Below are 19,069 nucleotides of genomic sequence, written 5' to 3'. Positions count from 1 at the left end.
CTCTTCAGGCCAGAGGGCTGTGGCTGTTGATTTAGGGAAGAAAAAAACCCTCATGATAATAAAGTAATCGGTTTATGTCTGAATCTGGTCTCCAGATGTCAGTGGCTAAGAGACTGCATTTTCATTTCGAAGCCACATCTGTAAAAAGCATTTATGAGCTCAGGAGGGACCCTGGTGCGGGGGAGCTGCCGGGAACAGGACTTTTTCCCAGTGTGCGGTGTGCGCAGGAGCCTCGCTCCGTCCCACCTCCCCCATACTCAGGCCCTGGGAGCACCTGATTCTCCTGAACGAGGATGAGGCCCACCGGGCATGCCCACCCTTCCTGTTTCCCGGGGAGTGCCCATCCTTCCAAATCAGGCCCCACCTTCCCTGCGGGCATCTGCCCTCCTCCCCGGGCAGCGCGGGCACAGATCTCACAGGAGCTGGGGCTTGCTCACCGCCTGCCAAGCCAGTGCCAGCAGGAGCGCCAGGGCCCCAGGTAGCTCCATTTTCCTGTCTGTGCCGTACCTGTCAGCAGCTTACCCAGCGGGGCGTTGTGAAGGATTAATGAGGGCATGTCGGAGAAGTGCTTTGGGCTCCCAGGGAGAAAAGTGCTGCCTGTGTGCCCGTTACGATGGCGCAGAGGGGCAGTCCCGTCGAGGCACACAGGCTGGGAATTGGGCCCAAATTAGCCTTCCTCACCTTTGGATGGAAGGCAGCCCCAATGAACACATTGTAGTGGGAAGACACTTGACTCCCCATCATGTCGGTGTGAGGCCACGGTTCCCTGCAGCCTGCTGAGTGTGCGTCACCTGTCCTCTTGCAGGTGCTAAAAACTGCCCCTCCAACAGTGACCCAAGCTGGCTTCTTATGGCCAGATTCAGAGGGTTAGAGATGCAGGGGACATAGGGGCTTCCAGGCCAGTGGCTTTCCAACATTTCTGACCATCATTCAATTTAGAATAAATTTATATCACAACCCTCTTGACTTACAAGCAGGCATGCACACACACAAGCACACACACACGTGTGTGTGCTTATGAGATATAGTATTAAGTGCCTGGACTCTGGGGACAGATTGCCAAGCTCAAGTCCTACCTCTGTGATCGCTGGCTGCTTAACCTCTCAGCATCTCAGTTATCTTAGCTAAAGAATGGGGGTGACTGGGGTACGTGTACACCCCCCACCCAGGATTGTTACGAAGAGTCAATAAAATAGTGGATAGAAAGTACTTAGCCTGCTGCCTGGCACCTAGTAAGCCTGTCATAACAAGTAAAAGTGACTGAAGCAGAAGTTTCCTCCTAAAGCAGTGCTCATCTCTACCATGTGAGTGCAGCCTGAAATATTATAGTCCAGATTTTTAAATGCTAGTCAGGACCCATTAAATTGATCCACAACCTATTAACAAGGGTGACATGCAGTTTGGAAAAAAATCATAGATCTAGGCCAATCTCTCTCTCACAGACGGGGAAACTGAGTTCCAGGGAGAGGAGCCGCTTACCAGAGCCGCTCAGCCAACTGGGGGCTGACTCACTTCCCTCCCATCCCCAGCACCTCCTGCCACGCCTCTCCCAGGCGGCCGGCTTTATGACCCGCTGGACAACTGCTGATGGCCTTTTCCTCTTCCTACCCACCCTCCACCAAAGCTGGCCCTGATCACACAGGCGATGGTCAGCAACAGGTTTCTCATTTCAAAGTCCTCCCAGCCATTCCTTGGAAGATCAGAGTAGGGGCTTGTTACCCTCTGTCCAGCCTCCTTTCCTTTGAAGTCTCTGACATCTGGTTTCAATTGCCGCGGAGTGTTGTAGTTTGATGGGCAGTTACCTCTCAGTGTCCAGTACAAGCACAGTGGACACAGAGGCCAGCTGCCGTCTCCTCGCTTTCAGTCACACACCCTGCCCTCTCGGTGCCTCGCCAGCCCCCTGCGCCCCTGGATTTAACACTCTCCCCGCCCGCAAGGTCACCCCCTCTGCTACCTAACATGTCCAGGAATGGCTCTCCCAGGCTATGTGGTGTTCTGCTGTTCAGATTTCCACTCATTTCTGCAGCTCATCCCTGCCCCCTTCTTCACTCCTACCCCCAGAGGAAAGCAGGGAAAATAATGGGCCGGGTTGAGCTGCCACAGCTAAATAATTTGACGGGGCTGCTTCACCTGTTCGTTTGTTTGTGTCTCAAATGATTACTCCTTGCCTGGCTGCCTGTAGCTTGCTTTACAATAGAGTTGGAGATTCTATGACACAGTGACAAATTCGAACTTACAAATTAGGACGCTTTGTGGTTATTTGCTATTTATGGTAAGCAAGAGGCAGACAGGGCAAAGGAAGGATGGAAGGTTGTTTGTCTAGTTTTTAGTAGCAGAAAGATGGGAAGTCGACTGTGAAAAAGCTGTTCAGTGTATTTAGCCATTTCCTTCAGCTCCTGGCTTTATTAACCAGTATCCTGAGGGTGCCTGACAAAGGCGTCTGATCATGTACAGTGGTGCAAAGGGACCACATAGAAACGGGTGGAACCGTGCTCGGGCTTATTCAGGGAGTCTGGCTGGAGGGCAGCTCTGGGATGGAGACCACACCCCACAACACATGGGCGTGAACACCGGTCACCAGAACTCCTTCTGGCCCCACCCAGGGCTGACTCACGGTTTCATTCAGTTCATAAAGGTTGCTGAATGAATGATGGGTGTGAGCGAATAAACAAGTGAATGGATGGGTGAATGAATCACCAAGAGCCGAGGTCCCAACTGCCTGCCTGCCCCAAGGCCCAGCCAGGTTTGGTCACATGCTACTTGTAGTATTTTGAATAAGTTGCCAACATTGACAAGTCTGGAGATTCTCCATGGGGATTGTTTTGCTTCCTGGGGCAGGGGTGGGGGGGTGTTGGTTTTTTTTTTTTTTTTTTTTTTTGCAAGATCTGGCCACACTGGGCCACCTGTCCTTGGAGTCTGCTGGAGCCAGTCAGGGTGGTGGCCTCCTTTAAACCAGGCGAACAGGATCCCTCCGCCCCCTTCTCTCCCACCCTTTACTCTCCCGAAGCCTGGTTGGCCATCCTTCCTCACAGCAGCTGCTTGCATCCAAGAAGTATTTGAAATTGCCACACCCTGACCTAAAGGCACAGCCCCTGGTGGCTTCCGCCAAATGAGTCTGAGTCCCTTTGAGCCCGTATTCTTTCCCATCCAGTTTTGTGCAAACACGAACAACAATGTCTGGGGTTTCCTCTGGCTTTGGCCATTGTGCCTGATGATTTTGTAATAGGTGGGCCCTCAGGTAGCTTTGGTTCAAAAAAGTTCCATCTGACTCCGAGAAGGCTGAGAAGGGAAGGCCTACTCCCTATGCAGGCAGGGTGTGGGGGTGGGTGCAGGGGTGAGGGTAGGGGTGTGAAGACATAGCAGCGGCTCCCCGAGGGGCCGTGCGCGGATCGGTGTTTTCCAGGGGGAGAGTCAATTCGTTAACCCAGATTTTTTTTTTTTCGAGCCATTTTTGATGGGTGTCGTTCACTGTGTGTGTCGGTGCATCACCTGATGTTTTAAACAGAGTATATGGTTGGACCCTGCCTGGGGTCATCGTTACCCACAGTCATTACTGCCTGGCAGGGCCTTTTGTGCTGGTCTTGGGGCCTCTGCTGTGGAGTAAAGAGGGTGGGTTTGTGTGTGCACCTCTGTCACTGCTGTTTCTGCAGCTTGGGGCCGTTCTCCCTCAACTTAGGCCGTGGTCCTGACTTCCTCGACAGCACACAGAAGTGACTTCAGGAATGTGTGTGTGTGTCTCTCTGTCTGTCTTGGTTTTCCTTTTTCCTTCCTTCTCTGCAGGCCCAGGCTTGGAGAGGAGACAGTATTGGAATCTTCCTCCTGCTGGGTTTCAACACGGGTCTATCATGCAGCATTCACTTCCCCTCCTTTGCCTTTACGCAGACTCAAAGCCCACAGTAGAGACACTGGGACCCACCGTGAAGAGCGAAGAGACCACCACCCCATACCCCATCGACGAGGAGGCCACGGACTGTGGGGAGAACTGCAGCTTCGAGGATGGTGAGGATGGGGCCAGAGTCTTATTTCATCCAGGGTGGCACAGGGGCCAACCAGTAGGCTGGCCCATGTCTGGGGCAGAGACCCGGGGGCCCCCTGGGTCAGAGGTCAGGGAGGTGCGGCACATAGGGGCTGGGGGCAGTGGCCGTCTCGAACCGGTTGAGAATCATTTAGGTACTGGAACAACCGGGACAGCCTCAATGGTCATCAGCTGAGATAAGGATCTGTCCAAAGAGGACTCCTCCTTTGAGAAGCCTCCTTTCTTAGCCCTCACTTCACATCTTTAGAGTCCACAGCCATGATCTCTCTTCCCGCTGAGCTGTGAAGTCAGGTCCCCATGGTAGAATCCAGTGACGATCTGGTGTCGTCTGGGGGACTTGGTCGTGGAGCACGATTGTTGGGTTAACTCAGTGGCTAACCATGACTTAATTGCATTTCCCTATGTCTTTCACCACCACTGGCTGAGAAAGCAGGACAATTATGACAGTTAGATGGTGCATCTCAGCCTCCGTGAGGTGAGTGCAGGTCAGTGACAAAGGCGAAGGGGCCAGAAGGCGTCTCAAGCATTCCTTCAAAACTCAGGGCCTCCTCATTTCAGACCAGTCCCTTCACATGGGAAATCTGTGTTACTTTCATTTCATCTTCTACGCATATCTAACTTAGATACAAACACTAATTGGCAGAGCCCAAAAGGACGTCACATCGTAAATCTTCCTGCTAAGGTCACAGAGCACGAAGACATTCCTAACAAACCACAAATTTTGGAACACCTGGCATTTTTGGCTAGAATTTAATGCCTGACAGCCTCAATTTACAGTAAACTACTGATCATTATTAAACACTCATTAAACCAGATGAGGGAAGATGGGTGAAGAGGCTTGGAAAGTGATGGAGACATAAAAATGTAGCACCAAGTCAGGAGGCAGAGGGTGAAACCTGTGGAACCTGCAGCCTTAGCCACTCAACAGTATTAACAGGAGCTGCACTGACGGAGTGGACGGCTCCCAAAAATGGCTACAAAGAAGAATGGGATGAGAGCCAAAAATAAATGCTGAAGCTGTGTGACTGCAAAATGATAATTTAATGCATATGCTTTTAGGAATGTGCTTTTGTACATTGCGTGGGCGGGGGGAACCCTCTTGGTCAGGGATAGCTGAATACAGAATTCTGACATTTTAATGAACTTCTTGTTGTTTTATGAAGAGGAGAAAGAGACTTAGAGAATCTTCCAAGACATGTTTAAAAGAGTTTGAGAGCCAGCAGGGGAACGCAGTCATTTACGACATGGTGTTGGATTAGCGGGGTCAGCTTGGTGGAGGGCAAAAGGAGCGGGTTTCATCTAAATGGCAAACCGAAGGAAAATTTCAGGGTTCTGCTGAAAACTTTCAGAAGTTTAATATAATTTTCCCGTTTATAGTGGTTTGTTTCATTTGAGGTTTCTTTGGTGGTTCCTCCCATCTCTCTCTCTCTTTTTTTTTTTCAAAAGATCTCTTTGTAGAATTGGGTTCCTGAGATACAGAGTGCATATAAACATTAGAGGGGAATTATGGTTTATTGAATTACTCCATATTTTTGAAACGAAAAATAGAAATTTAGAAATTGTCAGGAGAAAGGGATGGTGAGGGCTAAGGGCTGGGTTTTCCAAGCCACAGGTTGATGCTTCAGTAATAGATTCCATGTGTTTCTTCTTGGCTTCAAGCTGACTTTGGCCAAGGGTGGGCAAATATTAAATAAGCTCTCTTGGGAAGGGGAAGCATGAACAGGGCTCGGTGTGATCTGTCCCTGAGGCCAGCAGTGTCCTTCCCCTCAGAGGTGAGCCCTGCAGCACCGCTGCCTGGGGTGTGAGCAATTTGTTTCCAGCAGTCTGTTGTTCCCTTTAGACTTCCTAACCTGCATTCTAGGCCTTCCCCACGGAAATTCCTCTCTGGGAACCCTGAGAAGGGAAGTGAAAAGGCCAAAGACCCCACTTCCTCCCTGCCACCAGCGTTAGCCAACACTTTTCCGCTGTCTCCACAGCCACCGCCTGCAAGAGTCCAAATTTGGGTCCCCATTTCCTCTCTTTCCCCTGCCTCCTCCCCAGCCGCACAGAATCACATGTCTGGCACCAGCTCAGACTGGATTTTTAGAGCTGAGTAGGACCTCAAAAGAAACTTGGGTTCTGTCTGTTAGCTTAGAGGTGGGCAGCCAAGCAGACGCGGACAAGCGTTGTGTGGTCTCGGCTTAAATTTCCATTCTCTGCTGCCCCTGGAATCCTGGCCCTTGGGCACTCAGTGCCATGTGCAATGATTTTCCCTCCTGATCAGCGCTGGGCTGGTCTGTAGGCTGGTCTGCCCACCCCTCCACGCCCCATTTTGCCCTAACATGCCAAGTTTCCCGCCTGGCAGTGCCTCCCCACAGGGATGCTGAACTGACTGGGTCTTCGAGACCTATCATAGGGAGGTGAAGGGGAGCAAACAAACCTTGGCTTTCGGGCCTGGGAAGGATGAGAGCAAAGGCTGACCCAAAAGCCAACAATCACCAAGCTGAGTTAAATGAATAAGCAACGGGAACCACTTCTTTCTCAGCTGTCTCCTTAGGCCTTGCCAGCCATTCAAATAGCGCCACCGTGGCTGTTTTCAGAACCTGTTTCATTTGCCTTGTTTTGGATTATTTTTCCCCCCTTTTAGACAAAGATTTGCAGCTCCCTTCAGGATTCAACTGCAATTTTGACTTCCCCGAGGAGCCCTGTGGTTGGATGTATGACCATGCCAAGTGGCTCCGGAGCACCTGGACCAGCAGCTCCAGCCCCGACGACCGGACGTTTCCAGGTAAGCCGGCCGCAAATTAAGAGATGAAAGAGTTAAGGCCAGCCTGCTCCACGCCTTTCAGCCCCAGGTTCCCTGACGAGCTTCCTAACTTCCCACCACAGAGCAGCCCTCTGCTCTTTGCCCACAAACCACCAGCCTTGTCTTACAACGTCACCCTCCAGAATAGCCGGTTGGCGGTTCTGAGCCCTGTCTTGTGATTACAGTGCAGCCTGGAAGCGGGGAGGGAGTGAGAGAGGCCAAGATAAAAGACAGAGGAAGAAGAAAGAAAGAGCAGTTGGGAGGGCCCAGGAGAAGGGGTGAGTCAGTGTCCCTTTGTTCCCATGGCCAGTGCTTGCTGCCACCATCACAGAGCCTCCTGTCAACTCCAAGCTGAGTATTGTTCCTAAAATGGCTCATGGGGGAAGCCCTGGCCTCAGGTCAGACTGGTCCTTCTTGGAGGGTACCGTTGCTTCTGTAGCATCCCAGTCGAGGGCCTGAAACACCGCCACATCCATGGGTTTCTAGCAGAGCTGCCTGCCACTGGCCTCTCAAAGAGCGTGGCTGCCAGTTCTTGAGATATTGTGAAGCCGCCCTTTGGGTTTCAGAGAGCCACATTTCAGAGCCTCTCCGGCACTGCTGAGAGAAGGGTTGCCTCCAGCCCTTCTAAACAGGTAGAAGCGAAGGTTGTCCACTCTCCCCACTGGCTCATGTTTTCACAGTGTTGTTCTGGGAAATGTTTAAGAACTGGCTCTCCAAGTTAAAAACAAAAATACCTGCTTTGGAATATTTGCCACTGTCCGTGGTGTAAATCCTCCCACTATGGTTGAATTCAAGCCACCAATGTGACATCATCGGAGGTGGCGTTGAGAAGGGCAGCAACGCAGCCTTAGATAGGTTTTTTTCCATTACGCAGATACAATAGATGTAAATAGTTTTGGGGGCATAGATACCGGTACAGTGTGCTAAAATCACTAGGAAGTGTTGAGATTTGGTTTTTAATATAGCTTTATATAATTTAATTTTTAATAATGCTTGCCTTTAACAGCTGGCTTGCAAAATTCCAGAAAGTGTAACAGTCTGCTCTCACCAGCCAGTGGTACACATTGCTCCAGCACATCACATGTTAGCTTTCAGTTTTCCTGGACCTTAGGCCTGCATAAACATTTGAGAGGAAAGGGGTTAATTCAGAAAATTAGTAGATCATATGTTGCCTGATTAGAGAATAAAAGGGGGGAGGGACCTCCCTGCTGCAGAGGCCCCCAGAGATGCTCTGCTGTCCCTCACCCCAAAGACTGGCCGTGTCCCCTGTCCCCAGGGGATGGCAGTGGGACAGACGTTAGGAGAGCACCGCGGGCCGCCTCCTGACACAGCCCGCACTTGCTTTCCCGGAGGGTCACAGCGTCTGCTCTGGAGAAAAAACATTTTCATATTTCAAGTGTTTATCTCTTCAGCATTTGAGTGCTCAGAGAGATTAATATCTGAAGATCACCACGGCCTCGGGCAACAGGAGAGAACACTTACCCTCGCCCCAGCCTTAATCACCCTCCCCCTTCTCGTTCACTGCAATAATGTTTAATTAATATAATGAGCCTCCTGCACGTTGGGAAAAAAAATACTTATTTTTATAACCCAGCCTGGATTTTTCATTTCATTTCCTCTCCTTTGAGACTTGGCCCAATTAATTGGTGCTTTTTCCCAACCCCCACTTTTTATCCGAACGTAAAGAAGGTTTGTGGCTGTGTATGTGTGTGTGTGCATGGTATTTATAGGTGTGTATTTGTGGGTTGTGTGTGTATGTGTTTCTTTCTCAAGGTATTTGTGTTTTTTATGTGTATATGCATTTGTTGTGTGTTCTTATGGGTAAATGTATGCGTGTTTGTAGATATGTGTGTGTATTTGGTTTGTGTGCATGTGTAAATCTGTGTAGATGTTTGTGTGTGTCTGTATGTTTGTGTTTGTGGTTTATATGCACAAGCGTGTGTGTGTGTGTGTGTAAGGTGTGGTAAGGGGGCAGCTTGGCTGAGGCACTTTGAATAAAGGGATGCAAAGGACACAGTAAGGGGAGATTTCCTGGCTCTTATCCATCGCGCCCATCTTCAGGTTCTTTCTAATAATTCAGCCTCCTCCCTTGCACTCTTCTGAGCAGATTTTCTCTAAGAATGTCTGAGGCCAGCCCTCTGCAGGCTCCAAGGCCACCAATTAGCACGTGACACTTTGTGGGGAGCTTGAGTTCCTCTCCCTTTGACGCCGTTCCCTCCGCCCTCTCCTCACCTTCCCCTGATGCCCCAGCGGCCGGCCACCCGGCTACTGGCTGGGGATCCACATTGCTGCCCTCATTTCACTTGAGTCATGACACCCTGCGGTTCGGGAGGGCTTTTCAGAGCACTGTCATGGAGTGGGCAGAAGCCCAAGCTCTGGCTGGCTGGTGGGGATGGGGAGAGAATTAGGGCCACACGGCACTGCTAGAGCTCATGGAGTTTCTCCCTTAAGAGTTATTTTCCTCTTCCAGAGGAATCCCTCAAGTTTGGGAAAGTGGCACTTGGACACTGCTCCCAAAAAACAAAATCTTAATATTGTCTTGAGAGCCCTTCCGTCCAGCCTCTGATGATTTAAAAACTCATTGGCTGTACTTCCCATTTCCCTTCTCCTTACAAGACTCGATACCGGGCTTTAGGCAGGAGAGGATAGAAAGCTCTTTCTGTTCAGGGTGGTCCTTTCTTCTTCTTCTTCTTTAAAAAAAAGATGGGGGCCCTGCGGGGAGCAGTTGGGAGAAAGGAAACAGCTGTGCTTGGTTAGGGGCAGGGCCAGTGCCAGTGGGTTCAGAGCCCGGGACCTTCCAAGTCAAACCTGGAAGCCACTGTGCCACCCACTGATCACCACTCACAAAGAGGAGACCGCCCCACTCTTTGAGAGAAGTGTGCTCTGTGTTTTATCCCGTTATTAGATATGTAAACAACAGTAATTACACTTAAGGAAGGCGGCATCTCCATCGAGGATAGAGGGAGCCCAGAGGAAAGAAAAAAGGAAGCAGCCGTGTTGAAATATCAGACACAGGCTGTTTGATTAGACGTGTCTGTGGAAATGACTTAAACATTCCTTAGATGTTTTCTGATTTAGTTCTTTTCTCATGTTTTGTTTTGTTTTTCTTTTCTTTTCCTTTTAAGTAAGCACTTAGCTCTGTTCTTTTGGCTAGTGGTATTGGTTGCTTAAGGCTGACAAGACACCCACTGGTTTTATTCCACTGTTTTTGTTTTTCAAGATAGTCTTTCGAGACACTCAGAGTTTTCTTTTTTTAGCTTGTGGCTTAGATGCCTGGAGTGTGTTCCTGCCAGCCCCTGGGGACCGTGTTCCAAATCCAGTGACCCCTGGTGGTTGTAGAGGAGCCGGTACCACGTTCCCTGAGAAGCCACCTAGCCTTTGCCCTGTACCTACAGGGACACAGAAAATGTCTTCCCTAGCGGGAGCTGCTATGTTTCCTACAAACGTTCTCTGGGGTGTTGACCATAAACAGAAACATTTGAGGCCGATCAGATTCAGATCTTTAAGGAAGGCAAAATCTCCCTGAGATGCTCTGGTGAGCCCGTGGGTCTAGAGCTGCCCCATTTACCTGCCCTGCTAACGTGGTAGCCGCTAGCCACATGTGACTATTTTCATTGTAATTACTTAAAATTAAATCCAGATAAAACGTCAGTTCCTCCATCACACCAGCCACATTTCAGGCTTTGGTGTAAACCAAGAGGCAAGTAAGTAGGAGGCTGTGCCTTCTCTATGACCCCTTGGTGGATGTGTTCAGTGGCTGGTCTTTTTGTCACTGTGTCATTCTACCTCAGTGAGTAATCATAGTAAAGTAAGCGAATAACATAGCATTAGATAGTGTAGGAACTATTTTATTCAGTCAAAAGAGTAAACACCAAGTAATACCAGGAATAGTAATGCTAATTGTTTTACTATTATTATGATGATTATCGTCAGGAATGAGACAAGAAGACCAGAGATAAAGCTTTAGAATCTTCAAATGCGTGTTCTCCGTATTTGTTGACCTCGTGCAGTGTGATTACGGTATTACTTCATTTCAGTAACTCTAAGTCATGTGAGTGATACGTAGAAAACGGGCAAAGGCGATTCGTAATAGCACACGATTATAAGAGAGCAGAGATTTGGCTACCTAGCAATTATATGTTTATCGGATTGAGAGACCGGAACCTTTATTCTGGGCTCAAAAACAAGCTCAAGTGAGAGTTAAGTCAAGAACACCATGTTCTGAAATACTCGAATTTTACAAATGGCGGCCGTTCCATCAAATGTAAGTGCTGGGCCTGTTGACGTCTCGTCGGGCTGTCCCAGTGCAGGCTGAGCCACTGCATAAGCTCCGTGAGAGTGGAGAGCCAGACCTGTGAGTCACTGTGGGCTTACACACACAAGAGGCTCGAGTGTGGGTGGGGGTGGTGGGCAGCTGGGCACAGAGAAAATGACTGATGAGCGAACTTGCTTGCAAGGGGCTTGATTTTGGGTAGTGAGCTAGCAGTGACTCCGTGGATTAAAAAGAAATCTGTGAACTCAAAAGACCTTCCTCAGAGGCGGGACCGATGGTAGCAAACAATTCAGACACTGGATTGGCAGGAGCTTGAATTGCCTTCAGAAAGAGGTTGCTGTGGCTTGGCAGGGCACAGCCACTGTAAACACGGAGACGGGAACGTCTCGGGCTTAGACCGTGCTGGGTAATTGAAGAGCAGGGACAGCTTGGCTAAAAGAAAGCCAATATTCAAGGAATAACTTCAGCTGGAAAAGGAAAGCATAGAGGCCCCTCTTTAAGGAAAGTAGGACAGAAAACATCTCTGACTTTGTAGAAAAGACAGCAGGAGAGAGAAGAAGCTATTATTCTTTTCTGAAAATCACGATTGGTTGAGTGTGCAGATGGGTAATGAAGGGGCAGAGTGATAACAAGACTGACTCAACCGCAGACAGCTGACACGCAAAGCTGACATACCAAAAAAATAGCCGTTCTAGAGACTCCTGCAAAGCCCCGGCCTGAAACCTCAAATGTCCACAAAATGGTCAGTTGTAAACCTTGAGCACATCCCGCTGAGTTCATCCAAAGTCAGTGTTTCCTTTAGCCAGTTGTTAATTTGAGGACCTTAGCAGAGATAGACTTAGCAGAGATGGGAGGCCAGCTGAGGGGCTGACTCATGTTTTAAGCATGACCTACACAGAGACCATCTCTCCCGCTGTACTACATTTTCTTTCAGATGGTGGTTCTGGTAGGAGGGCGCGATGCTCGCCAGGAGATGTGTGTGTTGGGCAGATGGTGTGTTTGGCTTTGCGATAACCAGGAGGATCAGACTGGTGATTTATTTCAGGGTTTGGTAAGGTGTCGGCGCCATTGACTCCATGGCTGTTGGGCCAAGAGCAGTCACGTGATCACCCGGCACTCAGGCAGCTGAAGCCAGATGCGGTCGTAAATCGCTAGGTGAAATGTCAGGAGACCCTTTCTAGGGACAGCAGCAGGTTAAGACGCCTGCATGACTTGGTCCTCTGCACTTCCTCTCTACCCTTCTGAACCCCTCTTGTTCATTCCCGTGCGATTGTTTTCCCTGCGTCACGGGCAACAACAGATGTTTTGAGTCAAGGACCTAGCAAAATGCTTCCCAAGTATGTCAGGTCCAGGAGGAGAGGGATTGGATCTCTGGGACACTTTTTTCTTCATTCCCTTTCTGCGACTGAGTGTGCTTCCTTTGCATTGTTTATTTGCTGGAAGCTATCCATTGCCGACATCACTGCCATCAGCTACAAAAACAAGACAGCCTCCAGTAAGCAGGGCTGGTTCTTAGCTGGTTGATTGTCAGGTTTGGGGACCTCTTCACCATCCTTTGGCTTTTCTCCAAAGCCTAAGTAAATCTATAAAGCAACCCACCCATGCCAGGCCAACCCTTTGCTCTACCAAGTAATCAACAGCCACGGCTGCTTAAAAGTTCCTCTGGGTTTGGTAGCGGTGGGCCATAAATTAGAACGTCCCAGAAGAGCAGACTTCACTGATGGCACATGTGCTTTGCTCTCAGCAGATAGATGGGTCCGCGACTTAAAAGAACTGAAGCCCTTAGCTTGGAGAAGGGTCCGTGGAGACCTCACACAATAAAAGGCCTGGAAAGTGGACATTTAAAAGAGACAAAGGTTGTGTTTCCTGAGGAAGTGAAGACCAGAGTCTTAATTCTTCATGAGTGAAAATGTTTCTCAGGCAGAGGACAGAAGTTGGCTGTGCTCCATCGGGCATGGAAGGAGGACATGTGTCTAAATGACAGCAGGAAAACTTAAAACTGAATTTAAGAAGTTCTTGACAGTTAGGGTTGTGACCTAGAAAACACATTGGCGGCATGGCCTATGGAAACTCCTTCTCTGGAGAATTTAAAGCAAAGGGTGGACAGCTGTTCTGGGGATGTTTTCGGTGTGGTTCCTCTGGACAGCAGGGCTGGCCTCATCTAAACCGTCGTTTGAGGTTCTGCTCTCATTCCAGAATCATGTATGATTTTGTTTAATCTACAGTAGATTGACACGGAAGACACATGGTAGACAACTAGGGGCTGGCTGGCTTCTGGGGTGAGGACAGATCTGGGAACCATTTTATTCCAGAGGACATCTTTACCGTCCTCAAGCCAAACCTTACTTCCTTTGAGGCTTGGATTGGTCTTCCCAAGTTATGGGCACCCTTTTGATCCTTTCTTTTCTTTAAAAAAACAAAAACAAAACCGAAAAGACAAGCATAGGAGGCAGTGATGGTGGTAGAAATAAAGATCGTAGCTTTTATAGCACTTCTGCTGTGTCCCTGTTCCTGTGCAAAGCGGCTTACAGGGCTGGTTCCATCTCCTCCTGCTCACAACCCTGTGCAGGATTGCTGTTATTATATCCATTTCACAGATGGGAAGACTGAGGCTTTCAAAGATTAGTGAGCACGAGGCTGGGATTCCAGCCCGGGTAAGAGGCAAGGCTCTGGTGATTTTACTCAGTCCAGTCAGAACTCTCTAGCTGTGGTCTGGGTCGCATGACTTCAGTTCTCTGGGCCTCAGTTTCCTTTTTGGTAAAAATGGTACTTATTTCACAGGGGAGATGACATAAGGCGCCAGAGCCCCCAGGGTGACAGCTGGTGCGTCGAGGTGCTCAGCTAACACCAGTTCTCTTGCCCCTGCTCCTCCTCTCTCCCTCTCTGGGCTCTTCCTGGCCAAAGCCATTCCTTCATGATGTCCTGGTTCTAATCAGTCCACTCTCCATGACAGGCAGGGACGTTTTGCAGCTCAGCGTCCCTCTGACTGATGTCTACCACTAATTCCTTAAATTTACATATCATCTTTCTTCCCTCCATCTCATAGCACTTAACAGACAAGTAGGGCACAAATGATTTAACTAAGTGAAATGCAGAGGCCTGCTTGTCTTGAGAGTCTGCAAACTAGTGGATTAGCTCGGATGTCAGCACTGAATTATGATCCTTCAGCTGCTCGTGCTTAGCACGCCACCAGCATTAACTCCCTGGCCTTCCAGGGGTCCTTTAAATCATGCACAGTGATTATCATCTTCTTGTGCGAGAGAGAGGAGAGAGGAGAAGGAAGGAGGGTTGAGGAGAGGGGCCAGCTCAGGTCCCCAGGAGAGGCAGTCTGGGAAACCTTTGGCCTGGCTGTGCCTGAAGTTTTAGCAACAGGATGGGTAAATAAAACAGACCCGGATGAAATCCAGCCAGCCCGGCGCTTTACACCTCCACACACATTTTACTTACTAAATTCTAACCATTATGCTATGATTCCCCCGCTGCTTAAGAATGTAAATTCTCATAAGTGACAGTATTTCTGCCAAGCAATTTTCAGGCAGCCACTGGGTCTTATTTGTGAAACTTAAGGAAGAAGGCTGAATAATAAGTCTCTGAAATCTGGTTTCCTTCATATACAAGGTGGAAACAGTAAAAGCTTGGAAATTACTGGAGCCTGGGAGCTCCGGGGGGTTCTCACTGGTGGCTCAGTGGTCTGGATGCTCCCACAGGTCAGCCTGTTATTATTCATTCATCTCACCTTTGGAAAGGGCTCTTGGCTCAGGAGAATGGGCGGGAACTGTGAAGAGATTATACGGACCTGAGGGATTACCAGAGGTGAGCTGATTCTCCCTCTGCTCTTGCTTCCAACCGACAGCCTCGTAGCATTCTTCATCCATGTGTTTGTCATTCATTCATTCGTGGGAACAAAATTTTCTTGAGTAATGGCAGGTATACGTCACTATCTAGGGGGAGGGAGAAAAAGCAGTATTAACCACTCTATGTGTAACACCAGGGCCTTATAGTCTAACCGTGGTGACAAGAAAGACATACACAAAATAGTTAAATTATAGTACAAGGCAGTGGGTGGTTACTTGCTGAAACACATGAAAAATGGCCTCAAGTCTTTTTAAAAACAGGGTAAAATCAGTGGTACAGTGCGTAAATGCTCCAGTTGTTGAGAGAAGAGAGCAATTAATGTCAAAATGTGCCAGATTGGTTAGGAGGAGAACTCGCAAAGGAGGTGGGATGTCAGGGGAAGGGGGGGGGTAGGGGGGTGGTAGGCAGAGAATTCCAGGTAGGAGGAGAAAACAGAACAGCGCCCAGCAGAGAAGCCAGTTTGCTTTGAATAGAGTGTGATTGATTGCCCGGTCTTGGGACAGGGTACTGGGGGCACAGCTGAAGTGAAAGGTCCTACTGCTTGAAGATGGGAAAACCTGAAGTCAAGTCAAGCTCTACTATTTACTAGCTTCTCTACCTTGGACAAGTCACTTGAACCTTTCTGAGCCTCAGTTTCTGTATCCTGTGCACAGTAAGATTAGTAAGACCTAGCTCGCAACCTTATTACAATGATTAAGTTATGAATACATATCCACATGCCTTGTAACCTGTAAAGCAGTATGCAAATATGACATAATTATTATCATTAATAGCAGTTGTAATGAGATCTGATAGGAGAAGCATAGGTTTGGAAGATCTTCGAGTGTCTGGCTGTGGCACCAGTACCTCCTCCCTCAGCAGATCACCGTCATTAAAATTCTCTGCCGCAGACAGCAGTCTACTTATCTGTGCTGACTTTGGTCTTGAAGAGGTGCCATGTTGTGGGGTATTAGACCAGCATGGTTCTGGTTAGTGAAGGAGACTCAAACTGGAATGCCCACTACGCATCCTAAACTGGGCTAATATAACTTTAGGAGAGGGTAGCTTCTAGAGCAATAGTCCATGAGAGTCTAACTGGGAAGGGCTTAGGGGAGATGGGGAGGAGGGAGAGAGGTGGCCAGGAGGAGGGAAGGAGCTATTCCTGGGCCCCTGATGGGAGGATTGTCACAGACTGCTCTCACTAGAAGGATGGTGTCAGCAAGGGTAAGAACAGCAGACCAGTGGTCCAGGAAGTGCCCTGTTGATTCAGGGCTCTGGAGGGCTTGCCTGTCCTTCCCTGCCAAGCCCAGCATGTTCCCAGTCTCCGCTGAATAAGAAAGCTCCGTGCATACGTCTCAGATTAACATGATCCTGAAGTGTCTGATGTGCTGGTGCAAAAGTGCCCTTGCCATCTTGCAGAAGTGTTCAACGAAGATGTTTCAGGGCCAAAAAGAGACAGTGAGATTTTTCTCCTCAGAAGCCATCTTATTCTCTGTGCTCCTGCACAAGCTGGATTTGCCAGTGCAGGTCCCCAAGCTGTGTCTGGAAGGCACGCGGTCTGCCAACAGGAACAGGAGCTCCGTCTTCCACATAGTACTTGATATATTTAAAAGCTAATCAGCCAAAAGATACGCTCTTCTAACATTTGGCTGGGTGAAACCCTCATTTCCCAAAACATGTATATGCTCTGCTAAACACATAGCCCTTGTTCGTGATGATGACAGCACCTGTTTTCATTGGGTCTATGTTTGCCTAGTCTCTGAGAGAGGCCAAGGTCTGGCCTCCCCAGGGTGGGCAGACAGGGGAGTCGGGTATCAGGCCCCCTGAATCACCCCTACTCAGCCACCATTCCCTGTTCTGCTTGAAGTTGATGCTGGGCTTCTGGGTTACAGTCACTAAAGCCCAGGCACTATCTAGAAACACTGCTGCAGACAGAAGGTTTGAAATGTCTTCCATTTGGATGGTGCCCAGCCAAGATGATAAAGGCTTGAAGCATAAAACACCCGACCAGAGTCATCCTCTATCCTAGCAGCCACTTCACCCCCTTAGACTTCATTCAGTTCATTAGAGTGCACTGGCCCTTTGGGTAAACCAATGATGAATAAAACGTGGGTCTGGCCTCTCAGACTCTAGGAGGAAAGACAAGCACAAACACAACCAGCCCAGACATCAAGCCAACAGGGCTGGGTGCCATACGTAAAAGGCACAAAGGAAGTGATGCATGGAAGAGGCAGGAGGGACCTGCTTGACGTAAAGACTCAAGAAAGGGCTTCAGGAGGACACAGGATTTGAATTGGGGCTCTGAAGGAACCTTAAGAAAGGGACCCAGGGCCTGGAGAACAAGTCCATACATAAGCAAAAGACCCCCCAAACTCTGGTCACAGCTTTTCCCTGAAGGGGCCAGAACTGCCAACTGGTGTCTTTCCCACACGTTTACCAGGAACCTCTGTTTGGGTTTGTTTTCCCGCCAGATGACAGGAATTTCTTGCGGCTGCAGAGCGATGGCCGGAGAGAAGGGCAGTACGCGCGGCTCATCAGCCCACCCGTCCACCTGCCACGGAGCCCCGTGTGCATGGAGTTCCAGTACCAAGCCACGGGCGGCCGCGGGGTGGCGCTGCAGGTGGTGCGCGAAGCCAGCCAGGAGAGCAAGCTCCTCTGGGTTATCCGTGAGGACCAGGGCGGCGAGTGGAAACACGGGAGGATCATCTTGCCCAGCTACGACATGGAGTACCAGGTCGGGTGGCGACGGGGGACGGTGCGGGGATCCAAGGGAATCGTCGTGATCTGTGTTTCAGTATTTCAGAGGGCCGGGCCCATTCATCATTAGGGAACGCGGTTAAGCGCCGTTGTGTTCAGTGTGGTTCTCACGTTGCCATGGCAACTAAATGACACTCTTATTTGTTATTCAGAATGTGCCTATCTCGACACCCAGACTTGGTTCTTTGTTCCTCCTGTTGCCTTTTATATTGCTGAAATCTTCTCCGACAAATGTTTTTCTCTCCATTTTATTTTAGATTGCTATCAGGTAGGCTGACAAACGGACACAGAAGGCAGGGAAATAAACACAAACAAACCCTCCACACCCAAGGGAAGAGGCCTGTGGAGCCCCTCAGACTGGGAGGAGGAGAGGGGAACAGCCCCCCAGCCCTGTCCCAGCACGTGTGAACGCAGGAAGGGGAGGGGAGCTGTTTTGTGCTCAGTGGCCAGCAGACCAGAGAGACTCCTAAGTGAGTGGTTTCTCTCCCAACGGCTCCAGGAGTTGAGTTCTATTATCTCCTGCCCACAGAGCAAGAGACTGAGGCACAGACGGGTCTTTGCCTCTGTGGCTGCGCCTTGGGGAGGAGTAGGCACGCAGTGGAAGAGGTGACGGAGAACCAGCCAAAGCATTAACCTGCTCCTCCCTAGACGAGAGGCAGCAACAGATGGCTGGTGAGGCAGCCAACTGCTCGCTCAGCTTGCCAGAGGACATGTGCTCGTTCGCAGAGAGAACCTAGGGAGGGCGAGAAGGAGGGCTGACTGGAGACCATAGAGCCCAGGGGCTCCTGTGTGCAGCCTGCAGTCACTGTCAGGCTTGTAAGGCATCCTGAGTTCCTTTCCGCCACATCTGCGTTCCCACTCACGGACCTCGATGCGCTGTGCGGCCAGTACCTGTTGGCATTTCTGTCTCACCCACTAGGCGCTGAGGTTCTCCGGGCAGAGGGTCTTGTATTATTAGGTTTTAACTGTCGTTGTGCCTAGCATGTAGTAGGTGCTTAGTAAACTAGTGGTGAAGGAAAATCACTTCTCTTCGAGTTGTCATCATGGAGCCATAAGATCGTGCTACCCCCAAGGCAATTCAAACCTGTATACTACGTGTCTTACCTTACCCTACCTGCTCACATCCTCTGAGCTTCCCAATACCTGGGTTGGGTGTTTAGAAGATTTATAAGAAAAAAACCATCCAAAAAGGCTGGGGAAATTTCAGCTCTCCTTTAAACACGCTCTGACTGTGGTCCTTTTAGACAGTATACTCTAGTCACTGGACAACAATATCCATCACTTTGTTATTTATATGTATATATATAATCCCCTCAAATTTGCATTTGATTTGAACCAACTCTTTTCAAATCAAGATTTCAAGCACCATAGCCATGTGGTCAAC

The 19,069-nt window shown here is 49.4% G+C and overlaps 1 protein-coding gene and 1 long non-coding RNA gene across 6 annotated transcripts in view; one reads left to right on the top strand and one right to left on the bottom strand.

Annotated features, from left to right (window-relative positions):
* The window catches only part of NRP2 (neuropilin 2), a 111,759-nt gene that overhangs the window by 61,556 nt on the left and 31,134 nt on the right, over nt 1-19,069 (top strand). For all 5 annotated transcript variants that reach the window (XM_072961403.1, XM_072961402.1, XM_072961405.1 and 2 more), the window contains 3 exons: nt 3,883-3,999; nt 6,663-6,803; nt 17,400-17,662. In XM_072961403.1, the coding sequence (XP_072817504.1) occupies nt 3,883-3,999; nt 6,663-6,803; nt 17,400-17,662 (521 nt within the window). The remainder of the gene's footprint in view (nt 1-3,882; nt 4,000-6,662; nt 6,804-17,399; nt 17,663-19,069) is intronic.
* LOC140696442 (uncharacterized) lies at nt 7,762-17,538 on the bottom strand. Its single transcript, XR_012072786.1, has 3 exons — nt 17,366-17,538; nt 14,891-15,035; nt 7,762-7,934 (listed from the first exon to the last, which is right to left on the bottom strand). It is a non-coding gene; the product is annotated as an uncharacterized lncRNA (long non-coding RNA).

Source organism: Vicugna pacos, chromosome 5 (genome assembly GCF_048564905.1).
Source record: "Vicugna pacos chromosome 5, VicPac4, whole genome shotgun sequence".
Classification (NCBI taxonomy): Eukaryota; Metazoa; Chordata; class Mammalia; order Artiodactyla; family Camelidae; genus Vicugna; species Vicugna pacos.
Note: the sequence above shows the minus strand (reverse complement) of the source record. Positions and strands in the feature narration are given on the sequence as shown.